This window comes from Bubalus kerabau, chromosome 23 (assembly GCF_029407905.1).
Source record: "Bubalus kerabau isolate K-KA32 ecotype Philippines breed swamp buffalo chromosome 23, PCC_UOA_SB_1v2, whole genome shotgun sequence".
Taxonomy (NCBI): Eukaryota; Metazoa; Chordata; class Mammalia; order Artiodactyla; family Bovidae; genus Bubalus; species Bubalus kerabau.
The window spans coordinates 18027924-18053562 of NC_073646.1; the positions used below are offsets into that span (position 1 = coordinate 18027924).

Genomic DNA, 25639 nt, shown 5'->3' on the forward strand with positions numbered 1-25639 from the left:
GGGAAAAAAAAATCTATTTGCACCAAAGCATTTTATCAGTTTAGCTCCTTTGTTGAAAGATGGGAAGTCTCTTGTCACATTGCTGTCTCCCCGAATTTCTGGGCTTTTTTCCTTTTTCACCTTTATTCCTCTGTCTGTCCCCACTTCCCTCTCAGGAGATGCTCAAATTCCTCATCTTCAGCCAAGTGATGTGGAGGCCCTCTTCTGGGAATTCTCCCTCTGCCTCAGCTGTGTCATTGAGAGGAGGAGAGGTTCCATGCAGCTCAACAACAGGGCCGGGAGCCAGCCGCTCCTACCATGGGCCTGGTGGCCCCCGCTGTTTCCCCCTATTATGGATGGGGCACAGTGCCATGCAGACACAACCCACCCAGAGGGAGAAGGCACTGCCTTTTCCTTGTTTTTTGAGTCTTGCTTTTTTGAGAAGGAAGAAATCTTTTTCATGCAACTCCTCAGCAGACCACCTCCCACATTCGCCAATGTGTCACATGCTTGGAGTTAAACAGGTCATCTGCTGGGGGCTGGGGCCATTGAGATAGGCTCAGACTCACAGGGACCTGCCTGCTGGAGATGGGCCCTGGAGATGAGAACCTGCAGATGGACCCCACCCTGCAGAAGCCCAGGACCATGAGAGGGAGGCGGGTAGATGCCTAACCTGAATTGGGATCCTATTAAAAAAGGAGAGATGACTGTGGGGTAGATGATCACAGCATCTGCCACGTGGACCCAGCCTGTGAATCTGAGTTCTCGGGAGAAGGGAGGAGGACATTCCAGGGTGGAAGAGTAGAAGATAACAGTCAAGAAGAGTAAAGAAGATGCTTGGGCCTGGAGCTCAGCGGGGCAAGAGAAAGCCGTGCAGGAAATTTCAGAGAGAAAAGAGCCAGCATGACCACACGTTCTGGCTTTGCTGAATGTGCCGTGTCATAGGAAAAAGGAAAACACGGAGTTGGAATTGCATACGAACTGTCACGTGCTTTGGCTTTGCGATGTCACATGTATATGCACCATCTTCTTGTTTTTATTCGAGACTTTTTGGCTCACTGAGTCTGCATATTCTTCTCTGTGCACTCATAAAAACATGCTCTAGATCTTTAGCACCATATTTTCAAATGCTATTATTCTGTTAAAATAAAAAAATTAATCTCCATTTTTTTTCCCCTGCAGGACAAAAGTTAATCGAGTCTCTGATACCCATGACATCTAGAGACAGAATTAAAGCCATTAGGAATCAGCCAAGGACCATGGAAGAAAAAAGGAACCTTAGGTATGAACCAAATGTTTTCTTCCTTGCACAGATTTCATGGAAACCTTAGTCTTCTACCTTTGTCTCATGTCAGAAAGCTAAGAAATAAACGCAAGGGAAGAGGCAATCTTCCTACCGAAGAATTCCACGTAATATGTGTTGGTCACCTGGACTGTGGGCTGTGCTTAGTCACCTGCTTCTAGAGAGTGGAGGACAGAAAGAGGGGAACATCGCTTTCCGGGGTGAAGTCTGGCTAATCCTACCTGGGCCAGATGCTCAAGGCTAACATCCCCGGAGATAAGTCATGTGATCAGAGAGTCACCTCTGTGTGTGTGCGTGCATGCGTGCTTAGTCATGTCTGACTCTTTGTGACCCCATGGACTGTAGCCACCAGGCTCCTCTGTCCATGAAATTCTCCAGGCAAGAATATTGGAATGGGTTGCCATTTCCTTCTCCAGAGGATCTTTCCAACACAGGGACTAAACCTGTGTCTCTGCGTCTCCTGAATCAGCAGGCATGTTCTTTACCAGCTGAGCCACCTGGGAAGCCCCCCACCCCCGTGTACTCTCTCCTAAAACCCACAACCCTAGTCTAACCAGAGGAAAAAAGCAGAGAAACCCTAATCAAGGGACAGTCTTCATAATATCTGAACATTATTCGTCAAAACTGTCAAGGTCATCAAAAAGAAGGGAAGTTTGAGACACGGTCAGACTGGAGGGTTCTAAAGAGACACGAGTACTAATGCGATGTGGTGTCCTGGATGGGTCCTGGAATAGAAAATGAGCATCTGTGGAAAAACCAGTCAAGTCAGAATAGTCTGGACTTTAGGTAAAAGTTACACACCAATGTTGGTTCCTTAGTTGCAACTAACCTACCTTGGAAATGTAAGATGTTAGCAGAGGAAATGGTGAGTAGGAGATGGGGATTTTCTGTATTGTTTTTCTAACTTCTCTGTAAATTTTAAACTCCTCTTAGAAAAAAGGCGTGTGTAAGGGAAGAGTTCCCTGGTGAGCCAGTGGTTAGGACTTGGCACTTTGACTGCTGTGACCTGGGTTCAGTGCCTGGTAGGGGAACTAAGACCCTGCAAGCCGTGCTGTACCAGGCAGGGGTGGGGGTGGGGGTTGGGGTTACAGAAAACTAAAACAAACAAAACCTCAGAAGCTTTCTAAGCCCAGGGGTTCAAAAGCAAGAGTGAGGGCTGTTTAAGTCTTCAGTCCTTCTTACATTTATTACTCCTCAGCATTTTACTTTTTGCAATTTGTTGGAGTTGACAGGGCTTCCCAGGTAGTAAAGAATTCGCCTGCCAGTGCAGGAGACAAAAGAGACAAAGTTTCATTCCCTGGATCGGGAAGATCCTTTGGAGAAGGAAATGGCAACCCACTCCAGTATTCTTGCCTGGAAAATTTCATGGATAGAGGAGCCTGGCGGGCTACAGTCTATGGGGTCACAAAGATTGGACATGGCTGAACACAAGCACAAAGGAGCTGGTAGTAGAGTAAATGCAATTGCTAATAAATAATTGTATATATGTAAATAAATGATGTAATTGTTCTGAGGTTCAGAGTCTGGCAGGGAAAGTAGATGGGTCAACAAGTAACTTATAAATGATAGAAAGAATATCAGGCCAAATCAAGGGAGAAGGAGATTGCAGGGGGAGGACTAGAAGATAACAGGACTAGAGATAACAATCCACTTGGGCAAAGTAGGGGACGTCTGTGAACTGAGCTTTGAAAGATGGTGTTGTGGGCGTGGGCCTTTGGCTGGGCCAAAGGAAAGAGCCCAGAGCAAAGAAGATGTAATGAGTTCATGGAAAAGTAAAGAGAACAACTGCAGCTGGATCTTTTTGAAAATACCCTTACATTTCAAACTCTGCTTGGCTCTGTCTGTCACACAGTGAGGGCCTTGTGGTGATCCAAAAGACTTCACAGCAGGATTTTCAATCTGACATTTGAGTTGGGATTATTCTATGTTTGGGGGGCTGTCCTGTTCACTCTAGGGTATACAGCAGCATCCCTGGTCTCTAGATGTCAGTGCCACTCCCAACCCCCAATCTGACAACCAAAAAAGTCTGCAGACATACCCAAATATCTGTTTAGGCCAAAAAATCTTCCTGGTTGAGAACCACTGACTTATAAGACCCCAGCCACCTACTCACGGTTATCACTCACACTCTCCACCCTTCCCTTGCTCATTTCTGCCCATCCCAGCCTCCTTGGGGCTTCGAGTTGGCTGTTTCCTGTGCTTGGATAGTCCCTTATCCACAGACTAAACCCTCTTCTCCTTCCAGACTTTGTGCAAATAAGGAGCTATTCAAATCATAACAGGGTCTTCATCCCAGCATTTCCCGCCTCCTTACTCTGCTCTGTTTCCCCCTTCTCTTTCCCATAGTACCACTCACCTTCTATTATCTTATATTGTTTACCTACATTATGATTACATTTCTTATTTATTTTCTTCCTCTCCCCACTAAGGTGCCTGCTCCATGAGCTGGGGAGATCTGTCTGTGTCTCACCACCTGGGACTGTGCCTGGCACGTGGCAGGCACTCAAGAAATGTCAAGGGGATGAATGCATTACCACATTGGTGTCTCACTTTCTTCTGCCCTTTGCCACAGGAAAATGGTTGACAAAGAGAAAAGTAAGCAGTCCCGTCATATCCTGGAGCTCAACTGCTGTGCTCAGTGTCTGAACTCCATTTCACTGGTAAGTCGGTCTCTACTGAGGTCAGTAAATGGACACAGAGTAGGGTGAAGCCAGGGAGCGGGGAGAGTGGGGGTGACAGGGGACTCACAGGAAGAAAAACCAAAATTCAGGGCTGTTTCCTTGAAAGAACGTAGAAATTGGGTCAGTTTAGGTGTGGGGAAAACATAGGCATAGGAAGGTCTAAGGAGGTGCAGAGTTATTTAGTTATTTGGGCAACCTAGCTACTGTGGGTGTCACCTTCAACAGCAAACCTAGGAAGGTAATAAATAATAGTGATACAGACCTGGGTTCTTGGCCTTTCTTGATCAATAGAAATTGATAAGAGGCCAGACAAGAAATTCAGGCAAGTCTTTACTAAGGCCCCTGCAAAAACAAGTAGCAGGTTCTCTTGCTTGCTCCCCAAGTCGGGGCAGGCTGGTTCCTAATATGGGCCGAGAGTAGGGGTATGTCCAGGAGAGGGGCGATGATGGTGATGCCATCCAACCATCCCATCCTGTCACCCCCTTCTCCTCCTGCCCTCAGTCTTTCCCAGCATCAGGGTCTTTTCCAATGAGTCAGCTCTTTGCATCAGGTGGTCAAAGTACTGGAGCTTCAGCATCAGCATCTGTCCTTCCAATGAATATTCAGGGTTGATTTCCTTTAGGATGGACTGGCTTGATGTCCAGGGGACTTAGAAGCAGTGGCCTGTTGCTACTGTCAGCCCTGCTCAGTAGATATTTGTTGAGGGGCCGTCCAGCCATGTGCTTTGTGTCTACTCGCAGGCATACCGAAGGTTCAAGAACAACCTGTCGGAACTGCTCGATTCCATCAGCCTGTGGCAGAAGACGCTCAAGGTCATCGGAGGCAAGTTCGGCACCAGCGTCCTTTCCTATTTCAACTTCCTGAGGTGGCTTTTGAAGTTCAACATCTTCTCGTTCATTGTGACCTTCAGTTTCATCATAATCCCTCAGCTAACTGTGATGGAGAAGAACCACCTCCAATTCACGGGACTGGAATTTCTAACTGGGGCGGTAAGTGCTCCCCCCACACCTGGAGTTCATACTTGGAAACCCAGGACATTCCTACTGGCGCCCGTCCAGGCCTCTCGTTTGCCTGAGAGTCAACTGATGCGAAAGTGGGTGTTTAAAATGCTTTCTCTTTTTCTCCAAAGTGACACACACAATTTCGGGAGAATTTCTGTCTCCCGAGGTGACCATGTTAACGGTTTCCGTTGTCCAGAATCCTCTTCTCTGCACATCTTTGGGCATGATGCACAGACATACACTTCTTTTTTTTTCCAAACAAAAGATGAATTATTCATATAGACTTCCTATGACTTGCTTCCTTCCACCATCTTATTGGTGTTCATAGATCTACCTTTTCCTTTTTTTAAAATTTTCTTTCTACAAAATACAGTGCTTCTTTTAAAAAATTTTTCCTAGTGTAGAAGAGAACAAATTAAGAAAAAGTCTATTTCACCCTTGCTCTTTTGTCTACTGCTCTAGTTTGGAGTGTATCTTTATCCACCATTTGTCTTCCTATACAGTCATAGATACATAGATACACAAGTCGATAATACTAAAATATTTTTTTAAATAAAAAGAGGGTGAGATAATACAAGTCTTGCTTTTCAACTTTTTTTGCTTTACTGTGTATGTTGAGCATGGATACACATTCATGTTATTCTCTTTATTAACAATCACAGTGTATCTACCAAGCTCTCTATTGGAGCACATAGCTCCCACTTTGTGAATTTACTTTCTAGAAGAGGTTTCTGCCACTGAGATTCTATGGATAGACAAGAGCCAAATCTGGCTCACCGCCTGTTTCTACATAGCCTGCAAAATAAGATTGGTTTCCACATTTTTAAGTGGCTGGAAAAAAAAAATTAAAAGGATAATATTTTTAATTGGAATATAATTGCTTTACAATGTGTTAGTTTCTGCTGTACAATGAAGTGAATCAGTTATATGCATACATATATCCCCTCCCCCGTGGACTTCCCTCTCACCCCCACTGCCATCCTACGCATCTAGGTCATCACGGAGCACTGAGCTGGGCTCCCTGTGCTATACAGCAGGTCCCCACTAGCGGTCTGTTTTATACATTGTAGTGTATACATCCGGAGAAGGCGATGGCACCCCACTCCAGCACTCTTGCCTGGAAAATCCCATGGATGGAAAAGCCTGGTAGGCTGTAGTCCATGGGGGTCACTGAGTCGGACACGACTGAGCGACTTCCTTTTCACTTTTCACTTTCATGCATTGGAGAAGGAAATGGAAACCCACTCCAGTGTTCTTGCCTGGAGAATCCCAGGGACGGGGGAGCCTGGTGGGCTGCCGTCTATGGGGTCGCACAGAGTCAGACACAACTGAAGTGACTTAGCAGCAGCGGCAGCAGCAGTGTATACTTGTCAATTGTACTCTCCCAATTCATCTCGCCTTCCTCTCCTCTACCCTCGTGTCCACATGTCTGTTCTGTATATCTGCCTGTGTATTCCTGCACTGCTAAAAAGTTCATCTGTACCATTTTTTCTAGATTCTACATATATGCATTAATATACAATATTTGGTCTTCTCTTTCTGACTTACTTCACTCTGTATGACAGACTATATCGATCCACATCTGTACAAATGACCCAATTTTGTTCTGTTTTCTGGCTGAGTAATATTCCATTGTATATATGTACCACATCTTAATCATTCATCTGTTGATGGACATTCGGGTTATTTCTGTATTCTAGTTATTGTAAATAGTGCTGCAAAGAACAATGGGGTATATGTATCTTTTTGAATTATGGTTTTCTCAGGGTATATGCCCAGTAGTGGGATTTCTGGGTAATATGGTAGTTCTGTTTTTAGTTTTTTAAGGAAATAAGGGGCCTGTATAAATTAGAGGAACAAATTAGACAGACCCAGAGGAAACAATTAGACAATTGTAGAAGGTAGAACATTGGAATGTACATGTAATTGTTGAATTGTTTCCTCCAGGTCTCTCTAATTTGTTCCTCTGATTTACACAGGCACCTTATTTCCTATAAATTGAAGTTTATACCTAAAGACTTGGTTTGTTTCATTTTAAACATTTGACCATAATACTTAATAGATGACAGAGGCACGTAACAGCTGGCTGTCCTGCTTTTAGTCATGCTTGGCTTGTTCACTGGGTCCAGGTGGTGATTACTGGGCCCCTCCATGTAAAGTTGTGCTGCTTTGCAATTCCTTTCCACCTCTAAGAGCCTTGTGATAAGACGTCTAGGTTCTCAGTGGCCTTGTTTGCCTCTTTCCTGGCAAACAAATGGTCTAAACTGACCAGTGCAGGCTTCTTATATACGGAAAAAGGAAACTGCCGCCCATAGTCATTCATTGCTTTCTTGGGAGATCCACCTGACCTGGGATTTATTGTCCTTTTCAGGGTTATTTTACTAACACAGTGATGTACTACGGCTTTTACACCAATTCTACGATCCAGCATGGCAACAGCGGGGCCTCCTACAACATGCAGCTGGCCTACATCTTTACAATCGGAGGCTGTTTGGTTGTCTGCTTTTTTAGTTTGCTCTTCAGGTATGGAATGTTCGCATTTTCTGATTCTAAGCTCTTTACAGTTTTAGAAAAAATTTTAGAGACTCAAAAGTTACTGGGGGAACAGTTTCTCCGCAATTTCAACTTTCTACTCCTGTCTAATCCTTTCTTGTCCTAGAACGTAAAGTGTAAGTTTGGACAGAGGAAGAGAAATTTTCATGTGCTTTTAAAGAAATTGGTCGGTCTGAAAATAAGGATGCAATGACTCAGGTAGTTTTGATGAATGGTTGTAAATTGACAGTTGTCAAATATTCAGTGTTAAACCTGTTCGTCTATTAGGTCTTGTAACAAAGTACCACAGACTAGGGGGCTTAATCAACAACGTTTTTTTTTTCTCAAATTCGGGATGCTAGAAATCCAAGTTCAAGATGTTTCAGCAGGATTGGTTTCTCCTGAGGCTTCCCTCGCCAGCTTGCTGACAGCCACCTTCCCACTCTGTCCTTATATGATCTACCCTCCGTGCATATCTGAGTCCTAATATCCCCTTCTTATAAGGACACCAGCCATGTTGGATTGGGCCCACTGAAATGATCTCACTTTAACTACCTCTGTACAGATCCTATCTCAAAACCCAGTCTATTTCTGAGGTACTAGGGGTTGTGTGTATGTTAGTCTCTCGGTCATGTCTGACTCTGACTTTAGCCCTGCAGGCCCCTCTGTGCATGGGATTCTCCAGGCAAGAATACTGGAGTGGGTAGCCATGCCCTCCTCCAGGGGATCGTCACAACCCAAGGATCAAACCCAGGTCTCTTGTACTGTAGTCATAGGACTTCAAAATATTAATTTTTAAGGAGTACAGTTCAGCCCATAACAACCTCACTGCCAGCATGATAATCCAAAATAAAACAAGATTTTGTTTTGTCCTATTGAACTAGGGAATGTTTCTGTTTCTTAAGCTGTTATTACTTCATAGTGGCAAACTTTACAAAGGTAGTGTCCATTTTGCTCAGAATTGTTTCACATGCAGGCTTAGTGCTAAGTGCTTCCTGGACCCAATTTCAATGAATCCTAGACATCTCCATAATTACAGCTGCCTGTACTGAGTGCTTACTGCGCTAAGGGCTACACCGACTCTTGCTGTGGGCTGAATAATGCTGCCTCTTCAAAGATGTCCATGACTTAATCCCCAGGAACTGTGACTGTGGTACCCTATCTGGCAAAAGGAATTTTCCAGAAGTGATTAAGTTAAATATCTTAAAATGGGCCATTGCAATCACAAGGGTCCTTTAAAGAGGGAAGCAGGAGAGTCAAAGTCAGGGAAAGAGCAGAAGGTGCTAGTCTTCCGGCTTTGAAGATGAAGGAACCACAAGCCAGGGAATGCAGGCAGCATCTAGGAGGTGGAAAAGGCAGGGAAACAGATTCTCCTCTAAAGTCTCCAAAAGGAACACGACTCTGCCAATGCCTTGATTGTTGACCCATTTTCTGATTTCTGACCTCTAGTAAGAAATTGAAGAAAGTGGAGAAAACCACTAGACCATTCAGGTATGACCTAAATCAAATCCCTTATGACTATACAGTGGAAGTGAGAAATAAATTTAAGGGACTCGATCTGATAGACTGCCTGATGAACTATGGATGGAGGTTCGTGACATTGTACAGGAGACAGAAATCAAGATCATCACCAAGAAAAAGAAATGCAAAAAAGAAAAATGGCTGTCTGAGGAGGCCTTACAAATAACTGTGAAAAGAAGGGAAGCAAAAAGCAAAGGAGAAAAGGAAAGATATACCCATTTGAATGCAGAGTTCCAAAGAGTAGCAAGGAGAGATAAGAAAGCCTTCCTCAGCAATCAATGCAAATAAATAGAGGAAAACAATAGAACGGGAAACACTAGAGATCTCTTCAAGAAAATTAGAGATACCAAGGGAACATTTCATGCAAAGGTGGGCTCGATAAAGGACAGAAATGGTATGGACCTAACAGAAGCAGAAGATATTATGAAGAGGTGGCAAGAATACACAGAAGAACTGTACAAAAAAAGATCTTCATGGCCCAGATAACCACGACGGTTTGATCACTGACCTAGAGCCAGACATCCTGGAATGTGAAGTCAAGTGGGCCTTAGGAAGCATCACTATGAACAAAGCTAGTGGAGGTGATGGAATTCCAGTTGAGCTATTTCAAATCCTGAAAGATGATGCTGTGAAGGTGCTGCACTCAATATGCCAGCAAATTTGGAAAACTCAGCAGTGGCCACAGGACTGGAAAAGGTCAGTTTTCATTCCAATTCAAAGAAAGGCAATGACAAAGAATGCTCAAACTACCGCACAATTGCACTCATCTCACATGCTAGTAAAGTAATGCTCAAAATTCTCCAAGTCAGGCTTCAGCAATACGTAAACCGTGAACTTCCAGATGTTCAAGCTGGTTTTAGAAAAGGCAGAGGAAACAGAGATCAAATTGCCAACATCCACTGGATCATGGAGAAAGCAAGAGAGTTCCAGAAAAACATCTATTTCTGCTTTATTGACTATGCCAAAGCCTTTGACTGTGTGGATCACAATAAACTGTGGAAAATTCTGAAAGAGATGGGAATACCAGACCACCTGACCTGCCTCTTGAGAAACCTGTATGCAGGGTAGGAAGCAACAGTTAGAACTGGACATGGAACAACAGACTGGTTCCAAATAAGAAAAGGAGTACGTCGAGGCTGTATATTGTCACCCTGCTTATTTAACTTACATGCAGAGTACATCATGAGAAACGCTGGACTGGAAGAAACACAAGCTGGAATCAAGACTGCCGGGAGAAATATCAATAACCTCAGATATGCAGATGACACCACCCTTATGGCAGAAAGAGAAGAACTAAAGAGCTTCTTGATGAAAGTGAAAGAGGAGAGTGAAAAAGTTGGCTTAAAGCTCAACATTCAGAAAACAAAGATCATGGCATCTGGTCCCATCACTTCATGGCAGATAGATGGGGAAACAGTGGAAACAGTGGCTGACTTTATTTTTCTGGGCTCCAAAATCACTGCAGATGGTGATTGCAGCCATGAAATTAAAAGACGCTTACTCCTTGGAAGAAAAGTTATGACCAACCTAGACAGCATATTCAAAAGCAGAGACATTACTTTGCCAACAAAGGTTCGTCTAGTCGAGGCTATGGTTTTTCCAGTGGTCATGTATGGATGTCAGAGTTGGACTATAAAGAAAGGTAAGCGCCGAAGAACTGATGGTTTGGGACTGTGGTGTTGGAGAAGACTCTTGAGAGTCCCTTGGATTGCAAGGAAATCCAACCAGTCCATCCTAAAGGAAATCAGTCCTGGGTGTTCATTGGAAAGACATGTTGAGGCTGAAACTCCAATACTTTGGCCACCTGATGCAGAGCTGACTCATTGGAAAACACCCTGATGCTGGGAAAGTTTGAGGGCAGGAGGATAAGGGGACGACAGAGGATGAGATGGTTGGATGGCATCATGAACTCGATGGACATGGGTTTGGGTGGACTCCGGGAGTTGGTGATGGACAGGGAGGCCTGTCATGCTGCGGTTCATGGGGTCGCAAAGAGTCAGACACGACTGAGGGACTGAACTGAACTGAAGTAAGAATACATGTTGTTTTAAGCCAGTAAGTTTAGGGCAATTTGTTATAGCAGCAAGAGGAAACTAATACAACTCTTATAGTGAACTAGTATTATCCCCATTATACAGATGTGGAAACTGAGGATTAGGACCCTTAAAATGACAAAATCCCCCAGTTGGCAATCAAAGATTACAAAGTCAGATCCCAAAGCCAGTGCTGCTGACTATCATGCTTGCTGTTGCCCTGTTCGAACTTCAGGCTAACTCTTCCATGCTGCCTTTCACCACTAATGATGGAACTGTTCTTTGTTATAATCCCTGCACCCCCAATGTCTGCCCCAGTAACGCTTGGGTATTTTGGTTTCTGCCTTTCCTAGTATGGCCAGGTATTTCCGGAACAACTTCATTAACCCCCACATTTACTCCAGAGGGATCGCCAAGCTCATTTTTTGCTGGGACTTCACTGTCACTCATGAGAGTGCAGTAAAGCTGAAACAGAAGAATCTGAGCACTGAAATAAGGGTAAGGAGAGCTAGCTTTAAACCCCTTCCCATGGCCAGTCCTCTTTCCTCCTTCAACATGCCTGTAACTTTTCTTAAAGTAATAATGTTTTATTTTTTATTCTCCATGATATTGGCAAAAAAAAAAAAAACACCCTAAAACTATTTTAAATGCCCAGTGCTGGTGATGGTGTAGGGAAATGAACATTTTCACACAATGTGGTGAGTTTATTATTGACATAAGCTTGCTGAAGGGCAGTTTAACAATTTATAACAAGATGTTAAATACTTATCGACCTCACAGTTCTAGGTTTAAAATGTTATCCAGTGGTTTTTAACTTGGGGCAGATTTGCCCCAGAGACACAGGCCAATGTCTGGAGGCTTTTTTAATTGTTGCTGCAGAGGAGTGTGTATTACCAGCATCTAGTGGGTAGAGGCTCAACATCCCGCGGTGCACAGGACAAGCCCTCAACACAGATTTATCAACTCTGAATGACAATAGAGCTAAGGTTGACAAACCATGATCTATAGAAAAGTATTTAAGAGAAAAAGAGAGCAAGCAGAATTTATAAACTAAGGGGCTTTGACAAGAGGGTTGCAGAGGGTTCCTCAGCCTTATTCTTCAAGAAGGCCCTATGGCCTCAGTGTATTCTCTTAAGATTATGGTCCCAATCTCTTTCCCTCTGAGATGGAAAAGGTAGTCAATGAAGCGATGGGGGGGTTCTTGCCCATTAGAGATTTTCCTAGTGGTCTCCTAATCCAAGCTCATGGTGCTTTTCCCCACTCTCTCACCTGTGGGTTTGTGTCTCTTTGAGAGCACCGAAGCCTAGGGTGGTCATCTTTGCTGACAGTGTAGGGGTTCTGCAAGTGAACTTGACTTCCTTGTGTTTACAGGAGAACCTGTCAGAAATCCTTCAGGAGAATGTCAAGTTAACATTCAATCAGCAGTTTATCCGCTTCTCTGCCCACGTGGCAGCCTGGGTTGTCTCTTCTGGAGTGGCCATCACCTGCTGTGTAGCCGTTTATTACCTGGCTGAGAACAATTTACAGGTAACCAGAGAGGCCAGAGATCCAGGGTCCAGAGCACAGAGAAGCAGGTGAAGGGACCAGATGCAGGAGGGGTTGGGTGGGGTCCTGGTCACCACTCAAAACGAGGTCGTGGCCAGCAGCATCGCCACCAGGAGGAAGTTTGTTTAAAAGTGCAAAATCCTGGGTCCCTCTCTTGGTCCATGGACCCAGAATCTGCATCATAAGAACATCCCCAGGGAATGTGTGTGCGCACCTCTGGGTGGAGGCTCTGGGCTAGTGGAGAAATGGGAACTTTGGCCACAGACCTGGGATCAGGTTCTGCTGTCCTCCTTTATCATTATATCCCTAATGCCTCTCTGGCACCAAGCAGACACTTAATAAATATTATGAACCAGTGGAATTTGGCTAGTGATTTACTCTTCCCATGGGCTTCCCTGGTGGTTCAGATGGTAAAGAATCTGCTGGCAATGCAGCAGACTGAGGTTTGATTCATGGGTCTGGAAGATCCCCTGGAGAAGGGAATGGCAACCCACTCCAGTATTCTTGCCTGGAGAATCCCATGGATAGAGGAGCCTAGCAGGCTATAGTCCATGGGATCACAAAGAGTTGGACACGATTGAGTGACTAACACTTTCACTTTAGTCTTCCTAAGCCCCTAATTCCTTACCTACAAACTGGAATGCTTCTTTTGTAAATGTGTGGTCTGGACTAGAGAAAAGTTATGTGAAGAGTCTACTTAGTACCTGGTACTGTGGGTGATAAAGGAATGTTAGCTTTTTTTTTTTTTTTGATATGAACTCTGAGACTAATTAGCTGGTGGGTGGACAAAGTACTGTTTCTCTGTGATTTTCAGTTACTCTTCTGGAAAGAGGGATAATTGTAGCTGATTTTGCAGACCCCTAGAATTGTGGTACAGGTTGGTCTGATTGTGTCTCTTTCTTTATTGTCTTCCCAGTACTCTAAATATAAAACCTATCCTCCATGGCACGATTGATAGATCTTTTGTGATGTGGCCCCTGCCCATATCTTTAGTCTCAATACCACACAACCACCTGTATACCACACCAGCAACACTAAATGATGTGCCCCTAGTTCCCTGAACACACCAGGTTTTCCCTTATCTCTAGATGGGAAACACGCAGTTCATTCTACACTGCCACCCTTCCCCTTCATCTGGCAAACTCCTCCTTTTCTCCATGAGTGACACGTCCCCCAGGAAATCTTTTCTCACCATCACCTCTCTTACTAGACTGAGTTAGGTGCACCTGACTCTGCAGTCTTTCCCTGTGCACTTGCCACATGCAGCATTGAAAATGCTTGTTTACACATTTGTTTCTTCAAAAGAATAGCCAGGCACCTGGCCCAACTCCTGATACATAGTAGGTGCTCAACGCAGTGGAGGAGGAGCCAGCAAGAAATGGGTGTGAAATGGGACAAACCTAAGGGTTCCTATTAAGGTTTGCCCTGAAAGAGATGAGACTGAGTCCCAGTGCTCCAGGGCCTGGCACTGCCTACCTGGGTTGGAAGCTGTGGCAGGGCAGCTGTAAGTATAAAGACGACTTCTGAGTTTCTCCTTGACTCTGAAGGTTTTCTTCACACTTACCTGAAGTGAAGGAGGTAGTGAAGGAGGAGGAGAAGAATCATTCCCATTGTTTGAACATCTGTACCAGGCAGGATCAACCCTCTGCACAGCTCGAGGAGGCACATTCACTGGCAGCTACAATTTCACATGAATGGTGCCCCCAGCTGTGTCATTTAGCAGCTCCGCAACTGGACCTTTCCTTATTTGAAAGTGAAAATGGCTCAGTCGTGTCCGACTCTTTGCAACCCCATGGACTATGCAGTCCATGGAATTCTCTAGGCCAGAATATTGGAGTAGGTAGCCTTTCCCTTCTCCAAGGGATCTTCCCAACGCAGGGATTGAACCCAGGTGTCCCGCATTGCAGGTGGATTCTTTACCAGCTGAGCCACCAGAGAAGCCAAGAATACTGGAGTGGATAGCCTATCCCTTCTCCAGCAGATCTTCCCAACCCAGGAATCGAACTGGGGTCTCCTGCATTGCAGGAGGATTCTTTACCAACTGAGCTACCAAGGAAGCCCCTTATGTGGTCTCACTTAATTCTTACAGTGTCTCTCTGGGTTATATGATAATCTCCCCATCAGGCAGACTAGGAAAGAGGCTCAGAGAAGCTATGCTTGTAGTTCCAAAGCTTTAGCTTATAAGCACAGGGAGGGTCGCAGCATTTGACCCTAAATTAATCTGGCTCCAAAGATACTGTGAAAGTGCAAGTGGTGTTTTCAAAGCTATCCAGAGGTAAATAGAGACAGAGTCAGGCTTCAGGGTGGGCAATGAGGGAACTTTCAGACATCAGATAAATCCATTAGAATCTCTTACTCCAAGAGGGGTGGCATAGGCTTCACTCCAGACAAATGCCAGGGTGGTGTCCCCACAAAGGCAGGGGCACCCCTCTAACCCTCGTAGAAAAGAGCAGCATGGGCTAGCAGAGGCTCCCCTTGCCCCCAATTCAGCACCCGAGGACAGGCAAAGCTTGGTGAAATGAACAGGGGCACGCAGGAGAGCAGAGGAGAAATTCCCTTGTGTCGTAGCTTTGGTAACTCAAGCTTTTCTTCCAGCAGCATGGAGCACATTCTCATGTTTCCAAACCTCTTGGTGAGGAAAGTAAAGTCACAGAATGGCTGTTGGGCCATAGGTCCCTGAGTCTGATAGACCTGGGTTCAAATCTGCCAATTTCTAGCTGGGGAACCCTGGGTAAGCATCTTTGCCTCTCTGAGCCTCAGGTGGTCCATCAGTTAAGTCTATTAACACCCACCTATTGGGCTATAGTGGGAATTAAAGCATCATGTGAGTAATTCTCGGCCAAGGGCAAGTGCTTGGTAAGTGGTCCTTTAATAGCTAATCAGAAGAGTTTTAATCTGGGGTTTTCCCACCTTGGGGGATCTTCTGAGTCGGGCAGAGAGGGGTCCGGTGTACGGTCAGCAACTTGATTCTCTCCCTCCATCCCCCGCAGTTCCTGGCGAACCACAGTAACCCTGGGGCGGTGCTTTTACTGCCTTTCGTCGTGTCCTGCATCAACCTGGTCGTGCCTCGCTTCTACTCCATGTTCAGGCTGGTGGAGCGCTACGAGATGCCGAGGCACGAAGTCTATACCCTCCTGATCCGGTAGGTGTGGCTGTCACTTCTCACTCCAGCCTCAATTTTCACGGAGGGAAAAATGGGATGGAAACTAGAAAGGGTTACACTCAAGTATCACAGTTCTGTTTTCCAGAAAGAATTTCAAGAGTAGATTATGTTTTTATGGTATGAGTTACTAGCCATAAAGTCCAAAGAGCCCTGAAGAAATATAGTAATTGGGTACATCTGCCCTTTGCTTAAAATAATGGCTTGTCTTTCCCAGATAAGCTTTCCCAGTAATGGCTTATCTTGCTGCCAGCTTGAGGAGCATGGTTCTCAGTTATGAGATGTATGGGTGAGTAGGTTGTGCACTGCACAGACGTTCTTGGCTAAGAAGTCACGTGGGAACTGATCATCCAGAGTTCCATGAGTCCGACTTGAGGCTGAGTACCCACTGAATCAGCCAGGAGGAACAGGTTCATTTCTGTCATTTAACCATCCAAATTGTTGGTTGGAGGGGGAGGTTGAAGTTGAGGGGATGCTTTTGGCAATTCATTGGCTGGGAAAGGATCCCTTTTTGTGATTCCCAGAAAGGCATTGTATGTGCCGGAAGTGACCCCACAGTCTTGATAAAATATAAAGCTACCCAAATTGTTTTCTTTATTGCTTCTTCCTGGCTAGTACCCTGACCATTTCCTGGTTATGGTGGTGTTTATAGTGATGAGGCTGAACTACCAGATTGACTTTTTTTTACTGATCAATTTCAGAGTCCTTACTTTACCATTGCCTCTGAGATCTGGCTCCTGGTCAGTTCTTCAGTTTTATTTTCTACCTCTTTCCACTTCCTCAGTGACCCCAGCCCCCAGCCTCACTCGCCTTTTCATTGTTCACAAACTGTATGCCCATCTCAGCACCTTTGCACTGGCCATTCCTTCTTCCTGGAATAGCAAATCTATACTTATGTTTATGCTTATAGTTTCTTCACACAAATCTTAAGCATTTCTGTTACCCTTAAATTGTAACAAGCATATTTTAAAACACACACACACACACACATATATTAAAGTTGAAAGTTAAGTCGCTCAGTCGCGTCCGACTCTTTGCAACCCCGTGCAAAGCAGCCTACCAGGCTCCTCTGTCCATGGGATTCTCCAGGCAAGAATACTGGAGTGGGTTGCCATTTCCTTCTCCAGGGATCTTCCCAACCCAGGGATCGAACCCAGGTCTCCCGCATTGCAGGCAGATGCTTTAACCTCTGATCCACCAGGAAAGTGTATATATGTGTGTATATATATATATATATATATACGCTTATTATTTTAGATCAGGAGTTAGCAAACAGCAGCCTGCAGGCCCAGCCTGCCTCCCATTTTCATAAATAAAGTCTCACTGGAATGCAACCATGTCCACTGGTGACGTATCATCTATGACTCCTTTCCTGCTACAACTGCAGAGTTGGGACACAAACTGTATGGTTTGCAAGGCCAAAAATATTTACTGTCTGGACCTTCACAGAAAATGTTGACTGACTTCAGGTTAATGCTTAGAGTTATCTGTATATGTATTTGATAGATAGGTCCAGAGTTCATCTTTATTTGAAGAGCTATGAAACATAAGGAATAGAAGATGATGTGTGCGTGCTAAGTCACCATATTCATGTCTGACTCTTTGCAACCCTATGGATTGTAGCCCATCAGGCTTCTCTGTCCATGGGATTCTCCAGGCAAGAATACTGGAGTGGGTTGCCACGCCTTTCCTCAAGGGCATGTAGGAAATGGCACTCTACTCCAGTATACTCTTGCCTGGAAAACTCCATGGATGGAGGAGCCTGGTGGGCTACAGCCCTTAGGGTTGCAGAGTCGGACATGACGGAGCCACTGAGCACGCATAGATACAAGTATCGTTTTCCTGAAGAAAAAAATTTTAGAAAGCCTTCCTTTCTACCCACACTACACCTCTGGGCGCCTCCTCTCGATGGTTAGAAACAATCAGGATTTTTTTTTATTGCGATTAAAAAAAAATTTAAACCGTTTTCAGTGCACAGTTCAGCAGCACACTGGCGTCTTTGCTCAGTGTCTGTTCAACGTATCCTACTTACAATGTCTTCCTTTTGTGAGAGAAGATAAGACGTTATTTTAGAGTAGATCTTGGGATGGTCAACTTTTTAAGTACTTCCACGTTCCCACATTTTTTTTATTTTGCCTTTCGATTTGAATGTGGATTTGCATAGGCCAAGGACTCCATATTCTAACTACCTCTTCTGAGGCCTACAGGTATGGCTTTGAGGGTTTCTGACATCTGGCATCACCAAACAATCACCCCGTTGTTCTTTCCAGACCCTTTGCATCTGCTGTCTCTAAGTTCCAGGCATCTTCAGAACTACCACCACCTCTGAGGCAGTCTTCTCCCAAATTTGTTTTAAATTTGGTTTTCTCCAGTCTTCTTCACTGACCCCTTTTCATATTTTAATCTTTGTGTCCTTTATTTCTGCTTTCTATTTTCCATAAATTCCTCTATATTTCTGGTCTGTTCATGATGACTTTTTTGTTTCCCACTGCTTTATGGATCTTTTAGCTTTTGACTTTTTTTTTTTCTTTCATCATTTCAGTAGAATGTGGATGTAGAGGTGATAGGTTCAGTATGATAGGTAATAGGCTCCAATGCTCAGCGTGTCATTTTGAACTAATCACTTTATTTAATTTGCATTTTTCTGATCCCAAGAGAAATTCACTATCTTTTAATATAGCCTTAGGTATTGCTTCAGAAAATATTCAAAATCTTCTCTATATGCAGAGAAAATAAGAAAGCTCAGAAATAGGTTTAACCTGGAGTTATACTGCAGTTAATGTATTTAAGTTCTGACACCAGTTCCGACATGTGGGTTTTCCCACACCACCAAGCCATTCTCCAATACACACAGATGGGTGTCCTACAATTTAATTCAACTCTGACATTATGTACCTGAAGGTAGTGTCAGAATCCCACAGGGTAAGGCTCAGCCCCACAGGGCTGCCCCCACCCCCTCTTCTGGTACCAGTCGCAAATCCACATTGTCACCTGGGCTTCTGACTGACCAACTATAGATCGGAGGTTCCAGTGACCCCCTACTCGAGTTTGAGTATTTGCTAGAACAGCTCACGTGACTCAGAGAAACACTTTACTTATGAGATTACTGCTTTATTATAAAAAGCTATAACTCAAGAACAGCCAGGTAGAAGAGATGTGTAGGGCAAAGTCTGTGTATGTAGAGCTTTGTTGCCCTTTCTGAGATTTTCAGTCTCCCAAATACCATCCTGTCACCAAGCCAGAAGGTCACCGAACCCGCCTCCTTTTGAGTTTTTGTGGAGGCTTCATCACGTATGCATGACTAGTTAAATGGCTACTGGTTCTGTGTTTTAGCTCAGTTGTGTCTGACTCTTTGCAACCCCATGGATGGTATGTAGCCTGCCAGGCTTCTCTGTCTATGGGGATTCTCCAGACAAGAATACTGGAGTGGGTTGCCCTGCCCTCCTCCAGGGCATCTTCCCAACCCAGGGATCGAACCCAGGTCTCCTGCATTGCAGGCAGATTCTTTACCCATTGAGCCATCAGAGAAGCCCAATAAATTCAATCTCCAGCCCCTCTCTCCTCCCTGGAGTCTGCAATAGGCACGCTGAGTTCAGATCCTCGAAATCACAGGATCGGTTGTCACGGCAACCAGCCCCTAACCTTAGTAGACCTAGGGGCTTCCCAACAGTCACATTAATATAACAAAAGACACCTTGATAGCTCTCCTCACTTAGGATATTCCAAAGGTTTCAGGAGCTCAGTGCAAGGACAAGAAAAGGACAAGAAGACCAAATGCATATTTCTTATCATAAATGACAGTATCACTGTACAGTAAGGCATTAATCCAGTAGATATTGAGAGTCTATTATAGGCTAGGCACTGGGTAAGAGATTTGGGATCTAGTGTTGAAAAAGGCAAATCCTGTCTCTTCCTTCACTGTGTTGTTTTGTCTAATGGTTGGTTCTCAACCTTTAACCTGGACCAGAATTGCCTGGAGGGATTGCTGGGCCCTATACCAGAGTGCCTGATTCAGAAGATCTGGGAGAGGGCCAGAAAGTTTGCCTTTCTAACAAGATTACAGATGCTACTGCTGGTCTGCGGACCATACTTTGAAAACGACTGGTGTAGTGGTACATGGTTCTTGGCACATCAATGTTGAAGACCTCTTAAAACCAGAAGTTACTGATTTGGGCAAAGTGACTAGATTTAAGAACTCAGGCTGTTAAATCAGGTGGTCCTTGTTTTCAACCTTTGTCACGCCCCTAAGCATGACATTGCCCCTAAGTAATCCGTGTGATCTTGTACAAGTTATTTCATCTCTCTGTGCTTCAGTTTCCTCATCAGTAAGATAGGCATAAAATACTATCTACCTGATGGTAGAGCTGGAATGATTAAGAGGGATGATTCGAAAAAGTGTGTAGCATGTTTACTGTCCCTGGTGGCACCTGATGAATAGTATGTATGTGTACTACTATTACAGTGAGAAGTGAAATCAGGTAGTTTGGATATGCCCAAAAGAGAGTGTATCAGTCAGAATAAATGAGGTTAAACTGTGGTAACAAACATCCCTGCAACCCCCCACCCCCACTCCAAACTCACAGTGATTTAGAACACAAGTATTTATTTCTTGTTCACATTGCACACCCTTGTGGATTGGCAGGGAAATTCTGCCTACGTTAGTCACTCAGGGGTTCAGGCTGATTGTCCTTCCAGAGGGAAGATGGTGAGTCTCACTGGCATTTAAATACTCTAGTCTAGAAGTGACACAAGATAACACACATTGTTTATGCTCACAGCTCATTTGCCAGAACTAGTCATATGTGCCCCGCCCCCACCAACCACAGGGGGCTTCCTTGGTGGCTCAGAGAGTAAAGAATCTGCCTGCAACATGGGAGACCTGGGTTCAATCCCTGGGTCGGGAAGATCCCCTGGAGGAGAAAATGGCAACCCATTCCAGTGTTCTTGCCTGGAGAATCCCCATGGACAGAGGAGCCTGGCAGGCTGCTGTTCATGGAGTCGCAAAGAGTTGGGCACAACCGAGCAACTAGAAGCACATAACCACAGGGGGGCAGGAATTTCCATCCTACCATGTGCCCCAAATGAAATATTAGCAAGCATCTCCCATGACTGCCATGGAAGTAATGATAGTTGTTTTCTCTTCATTTTTTAGAAATATCTTTCTGAAAATATCAATCATTGGAATTCTGTGTTACTATTGGCTCAACATTGTGGCCCTGGATAGTGAAGAGGTAAGATTTCTATGCCGTTTTGCTTTAAGCTTGGCTTTGACCATCAGGGAGGAAGTGAGTTTCTCAATGGTTTCTGCCTATGGTATTAGAGTAGATACCATGTTATTTTTCCCATCCATCTGTCCATCTACTTATCCATCTATTCATCTATCCATCTATCCATCCATTCACCCTTCCACCCTTCCATCCATCCTTGGGCTTCCTACAGAAGTAACTAACTTCAAAAACTGACCATTTCGACCTTCCTGTTTATGCCAATCTGCTAAACCTTTAGGCCACTTTCTTAATCAAGAAGATACAAATTATTTTAAAATTATTGAAAGACACCAAACCATAGAAACAGGAAGCTCAAAGAACACTGAGCAAGAAAGCACCCAAAGAAAGAAATAAATTAAATTAAAAATTTAAAAAAACTCCAACTTGGCACATCAGATAGCATTACAGAAAACTAAAAACAAGGCATAAGCCTTAAAAAAAACTAGACTATTTTTTAAAACTTTACCTATAGAGGATAAAGAATAGGAAAATGCGGGGGGTTACTTTTCATAGTACTCAAAAATTATTTTTTGAGAGTCTAGGACAATTCTTAAGTGTTGAAATAAAAAATACACCAACCAAGATTTCCATATTTGGTTAAATTATCCCTCAAAAGTGAAAGAAAAATAAAGACCTTCTCAGAAAAACAAATACTGCGGGAAATCATTTCTAGCAGAACTTCCACATGAGAAAGGTTTAAAGAAGTCCTATAGACAGAGAAAAAATGATAAAAATCAGAAGGTTCAATATAAAGAAAAGAAACATGTCAGAGAAAGTATACATAAAAGTAAAATAAAATTAAAAAAAAAATTTTAAGATATTGATTTTTCACAAGGTTAATAAGCAAAAGGAATGGAGGCATTATTAGCCATTGACACCTTCTGCTCTTCTTGGCTAAAAAACAGGATCCAGAAGGCATAGGACAAAGATGAAAAGTGTTAAAGGGGAGAGGTAGTGAGACAGGAAAGTCTGGGTACATGAGGAGGGCAAGCCTTAATGGAGGAAGAAGGCGCACAGAAAGAGAATAAACACTCAGAAATAAACGCATTTCTGATGAGAGTGGGTCTGCTTTTCTGGGCACTCCAAGGCTCCATCAAACTAAGCTGCCAACTCCATTCTTATGAGACCAGGGGGGCAGCAACAGATGGCAACAGCCTCCTCCCTCATCCCAACCTCTTGTTTGCCTTTGCTTTCCAGTGTTGGGAAACCCTCATTGGCCAAGAAATCTACCGGCTCCTGCTGATGGATTTTGTGTTCTCTTTAGCTGATTCCTTCCTGGGGGAGTTCCTGAGAAGGTAAATATTTGTCTGTCTTGAGTAATTAGTACCTGCTGCTGTAACTGAAGCCGTAGCATTGGCTGAGCAGGAAGTATGGGTCCCTTCTGTACTCTAAGTGTACATTGTCCTAAGTCTGCCTATTGTCCTTAGGAATATTGTTTTCTTCTGAAGTAACTGAAATTTCACCTTGACAGTTCTGTTGTCAAAGTTCATTTAATTCAAGTGGCCCTTTATAATCTCCTGAGAAAGAAAGTTCTATAAATGAAACACAGAAACGGAGTCGTATGACATCGTATCCACCATAGATCATTTTAATCTTCTAGTGTATGTATCAGAGAAGGCATTGGCAACCCACTCCAGTACTCTTACCTGGAAACTCCCATGGATGGAGGAGCCTGGTGGGCTGCAGTCCGTGGGGTCGCTGAGAGTCGGACACGACTGAGCGACTTCCCTTTCACTTTAAACTTTCATGCATTGGAGAAGGAAATGGCAACCCACTCCAGTGTCCTTGCCTGGAGAATCCCAGGGACGGAGGAGCCTGATGGGCTGCCATCTATGGGGTCGCACAGAGTCGGACACGACTGAAGCGACTTAGCAGCAGCAGTGTATGTGTATTCTTCCAGATTTTCTGTGCACGTCTTGCTTTATATGTGTGTGCATGTGTGCGTGCTAAGTTGCAAAACTGCTATGGAGTTTGTATAGTGAGAATGCCTTGTCATCTTTCCATGTTTGTACTATAGATTTATCTCATTGTTTTCATTGAATTTAATTAATGCATTAATTTTTAATTTAGACCCCAAGTGTGCAGGATTGGGGCAATATCATCATTGGCCCATGTATGGTCCTCTTTTATTTATTTACTCATATATTTTATAAAAATATCATGAGCATCTCATTCCTAATAGACATTTACTTATTTCACAAGCTGCCTTAGTAATAAGATGGCATGATGTAATGCTGATTCCTTCCTCAGTGGGTTGAATGCCAAATTTCCTCACTCAATCTACTCTAACTCACTTTTAGTTCAGCCTCTTGGACATAAAGGTGAGAAAGTTTTTGTTGTTGTTATTTTGTTTGTCTTTTATAGCAGTTTTTGTGTTTTTTTGGCAATTCTTCTGTATGAAAAAAAAAATCAAAATGGTCTCAACTTTCTTCAGAATAAATGGGGACCTAGGTTTCCTCCTTGTGGATTTAGAAAACAGGGAAACACCATTAACTCAATAGCCGTAACTGAAAGTTGAGAATTTTTCAGTTCATTTTGGTTGAGAGGTGCTGAGTTTAAATATAGATTTAAACTATATTAAAATAAAGGTTTAAAAGAAAGATTTAAAAGCAAAAAGTGGTACAAAGAAGATAATAGGTGGGGTAATTTAAATAATACCTATTTTAGTAAACCTATTAATAATTAGTTATCTGTTTAAGTAGCAGGTGGGATAATTTAAATAATGTTCTCTAGAAATTTTTGAACCACTTTAGCAGTATCTCCATTTGAATCCTTTGTGTTAATTCCATTTTCCCTTGATTCCCTCAATTATTTCTTCTAAAACATGCTCATACTTGGAACTTTTCGAAAACTTGCAAGGGTAGTCATAACTTTATTCCAAACTGGTGAAAGTTTGTCCTCCTTTGTTGGTTGTGGGGAATCTTTTGAAGGAGGGAGTTCATGGTTTGTGTACTAACCTCATCATATTTTCACAGAATCATTGGGATGCGGCTTATCACAAGTCTTGGCTTACAGGAGTTTGACATTGCCAGAAATGTGTTAGAACTCATCTATGCACAAACTCTGGTGTGGTAAGTTTTGAAATTTTTGGTTTGCTCAGTGGTTCCCACCTGACTGTGAACTTGGAGTTTTGGTGGCTATGCCCAGAACCTGTTGTTTTTCAAAGCTGCACAGGTGATACCAAATTCAGCCAGTCTGAGGACCATGCATTCATGTCCCAGAGTGTTCTCTTCCTTTATGAGGACTTCAACCAAGAATTGACACGGAGCAGGGACCCCAACCTGAAGGGCAACCTGGATAAACTTGGATTGTGGGGTTGGCTCTTCTACTCATTGAGGTCACTGAACTTCTTTGAGCCTCAGTCTCCTTATCTGTCAAATGCACATAATAAGAGCTGCCTTCGACTTAGTTGACGATTAAGTCAAGTGATATAAGACATCTGCTCTGCAATCTCAAATAGGCCATACAACTGTAAAGCACCTTATTTCCCAACTCTTTAAAGTTGCCCTGGGTGATTTGGCTATCTGCAAATAACTCAGTAATGTCAATGAATTTATTTTTGGAGGTGGTGAAGACTTTTTCTTTATGTAGCTTAGGTGGTGCGTTTGCTTACTGCCAAGACACCACTGGCAACTGGACAGTTGCCAAAGTCCTTTTACCCAATGAACAGGATGCCACTGGGAAAGTTATATATAAACTCTCGCTAAACCTTCATTTTCTAATCTGTTAATGGGGGAAATAGTAGCACCTACTTTATAGACTTTTGGTGAGGATTAAATGAGAAAATGCATGCATTAAATGCTTGGCGAGTAACTGACTCAGAAAGGTTTATTATATGACTGTTGTCATCCTTTTAAGGGCTCTTTTTTAAAATTTGTAGTACAAAACACATAACCTAAAATTTACCATCTTAACCAGCCTTCCTATTTTGCTTGGCTTGTCTAACACTGGACTGTTTTTGACTTTATATTCTCTTTTATGTTGTTTGCTTTTTATAAACTTAAATACATTTAAATGAGTCTTTATTTTATCATCATCAATGGAAAATCATATCATTTGACTTTAAATTCCAAGTCATTTGAAAAATAAAATCAAACCCATCATAAAAAGTAAAATTCTAGCTAGATGCTGCTATCAAGGCTCTCAATCTAAAGACTACCTGTTTTTTTTTTTTTTTTTTAAGGAGGTTGGCAAGTGTTAGGACTTAAAGACACCAGCACCCAAGCTGATATTTTCTTCCTTTGGCCTCAGCAGCATTGGGGAGAATTAAAGAGCGAGGGCCCTTCTCCTTTGTAACAATGCAGTTTAATGCTTGTCCTGGCAGGACGTCAGGCCTTCTCAAATGCCAGATGAGTAGGCGGAATTCACGTCCCGCATTTGGGACACCTGGGCGAGGGCTGCCCGAAGGCCGTCTGGTGGTTTAACTAATGGCCAAGTGGGTAACGTTCTCTGCAGAATCTCTTTCCTAGAACTGTGGATTCTGGATATGGTGGGGATTTGCCGGGTTTGCCATATTGGAAGCAGTCCCCCTCTGTATGAGTTTTCTAGCGCTTTGATAATAAAGTACCACATGTACTTTAAATGGTGGCTATTTATTAAATAATAAACCGCACAAAT

At 43.5% G+C, this 25639-nt stretch overlaps 1 protein-coding gene across 1 annotated transcript in view; it reads left to right on the forward strand.

Annotated features, from left to right (window-relative positions):
• TMC5 (transmembrane channel like 5) overlaps positions 1-25639 on the forward strand; it is a 56748-nt gene that overhangs the window by 12348 nt on the left and 18761 nt on the right. Inside the window, exons 5-14 of the mRNA XM_055561342.1 lie at positions 1162-1261; positions 3855-3942; positions 4704-4952; positions 7336-7487; positions 11404-11548; positions 12422-12577; positions 15586-15737; positions 20908-20986; positions 22220-22317; positions 23998-24093. Coding sequence (XP_055417317.1) covers positions 1162-1261; positions 3855-3942; positions 4704-4952; positions 7336-7487; positions 11404-11548; positions 12422-12577; positions 15586-15737; positions 20908-20986; positions 22220-22317; positions 23998-24093 — 1315 coding nt within the window. The remainder of the gene's footprint in view (positions 1-1161; positions 1262-3854; positions 3943-4703; positions 4953-7335; positions 7488-11403; positions 11549-12421; positions 12578-15585; positions 15738-20907; positions 20987-22219; positions 22318-23997; positions 24094-25639) is intronic.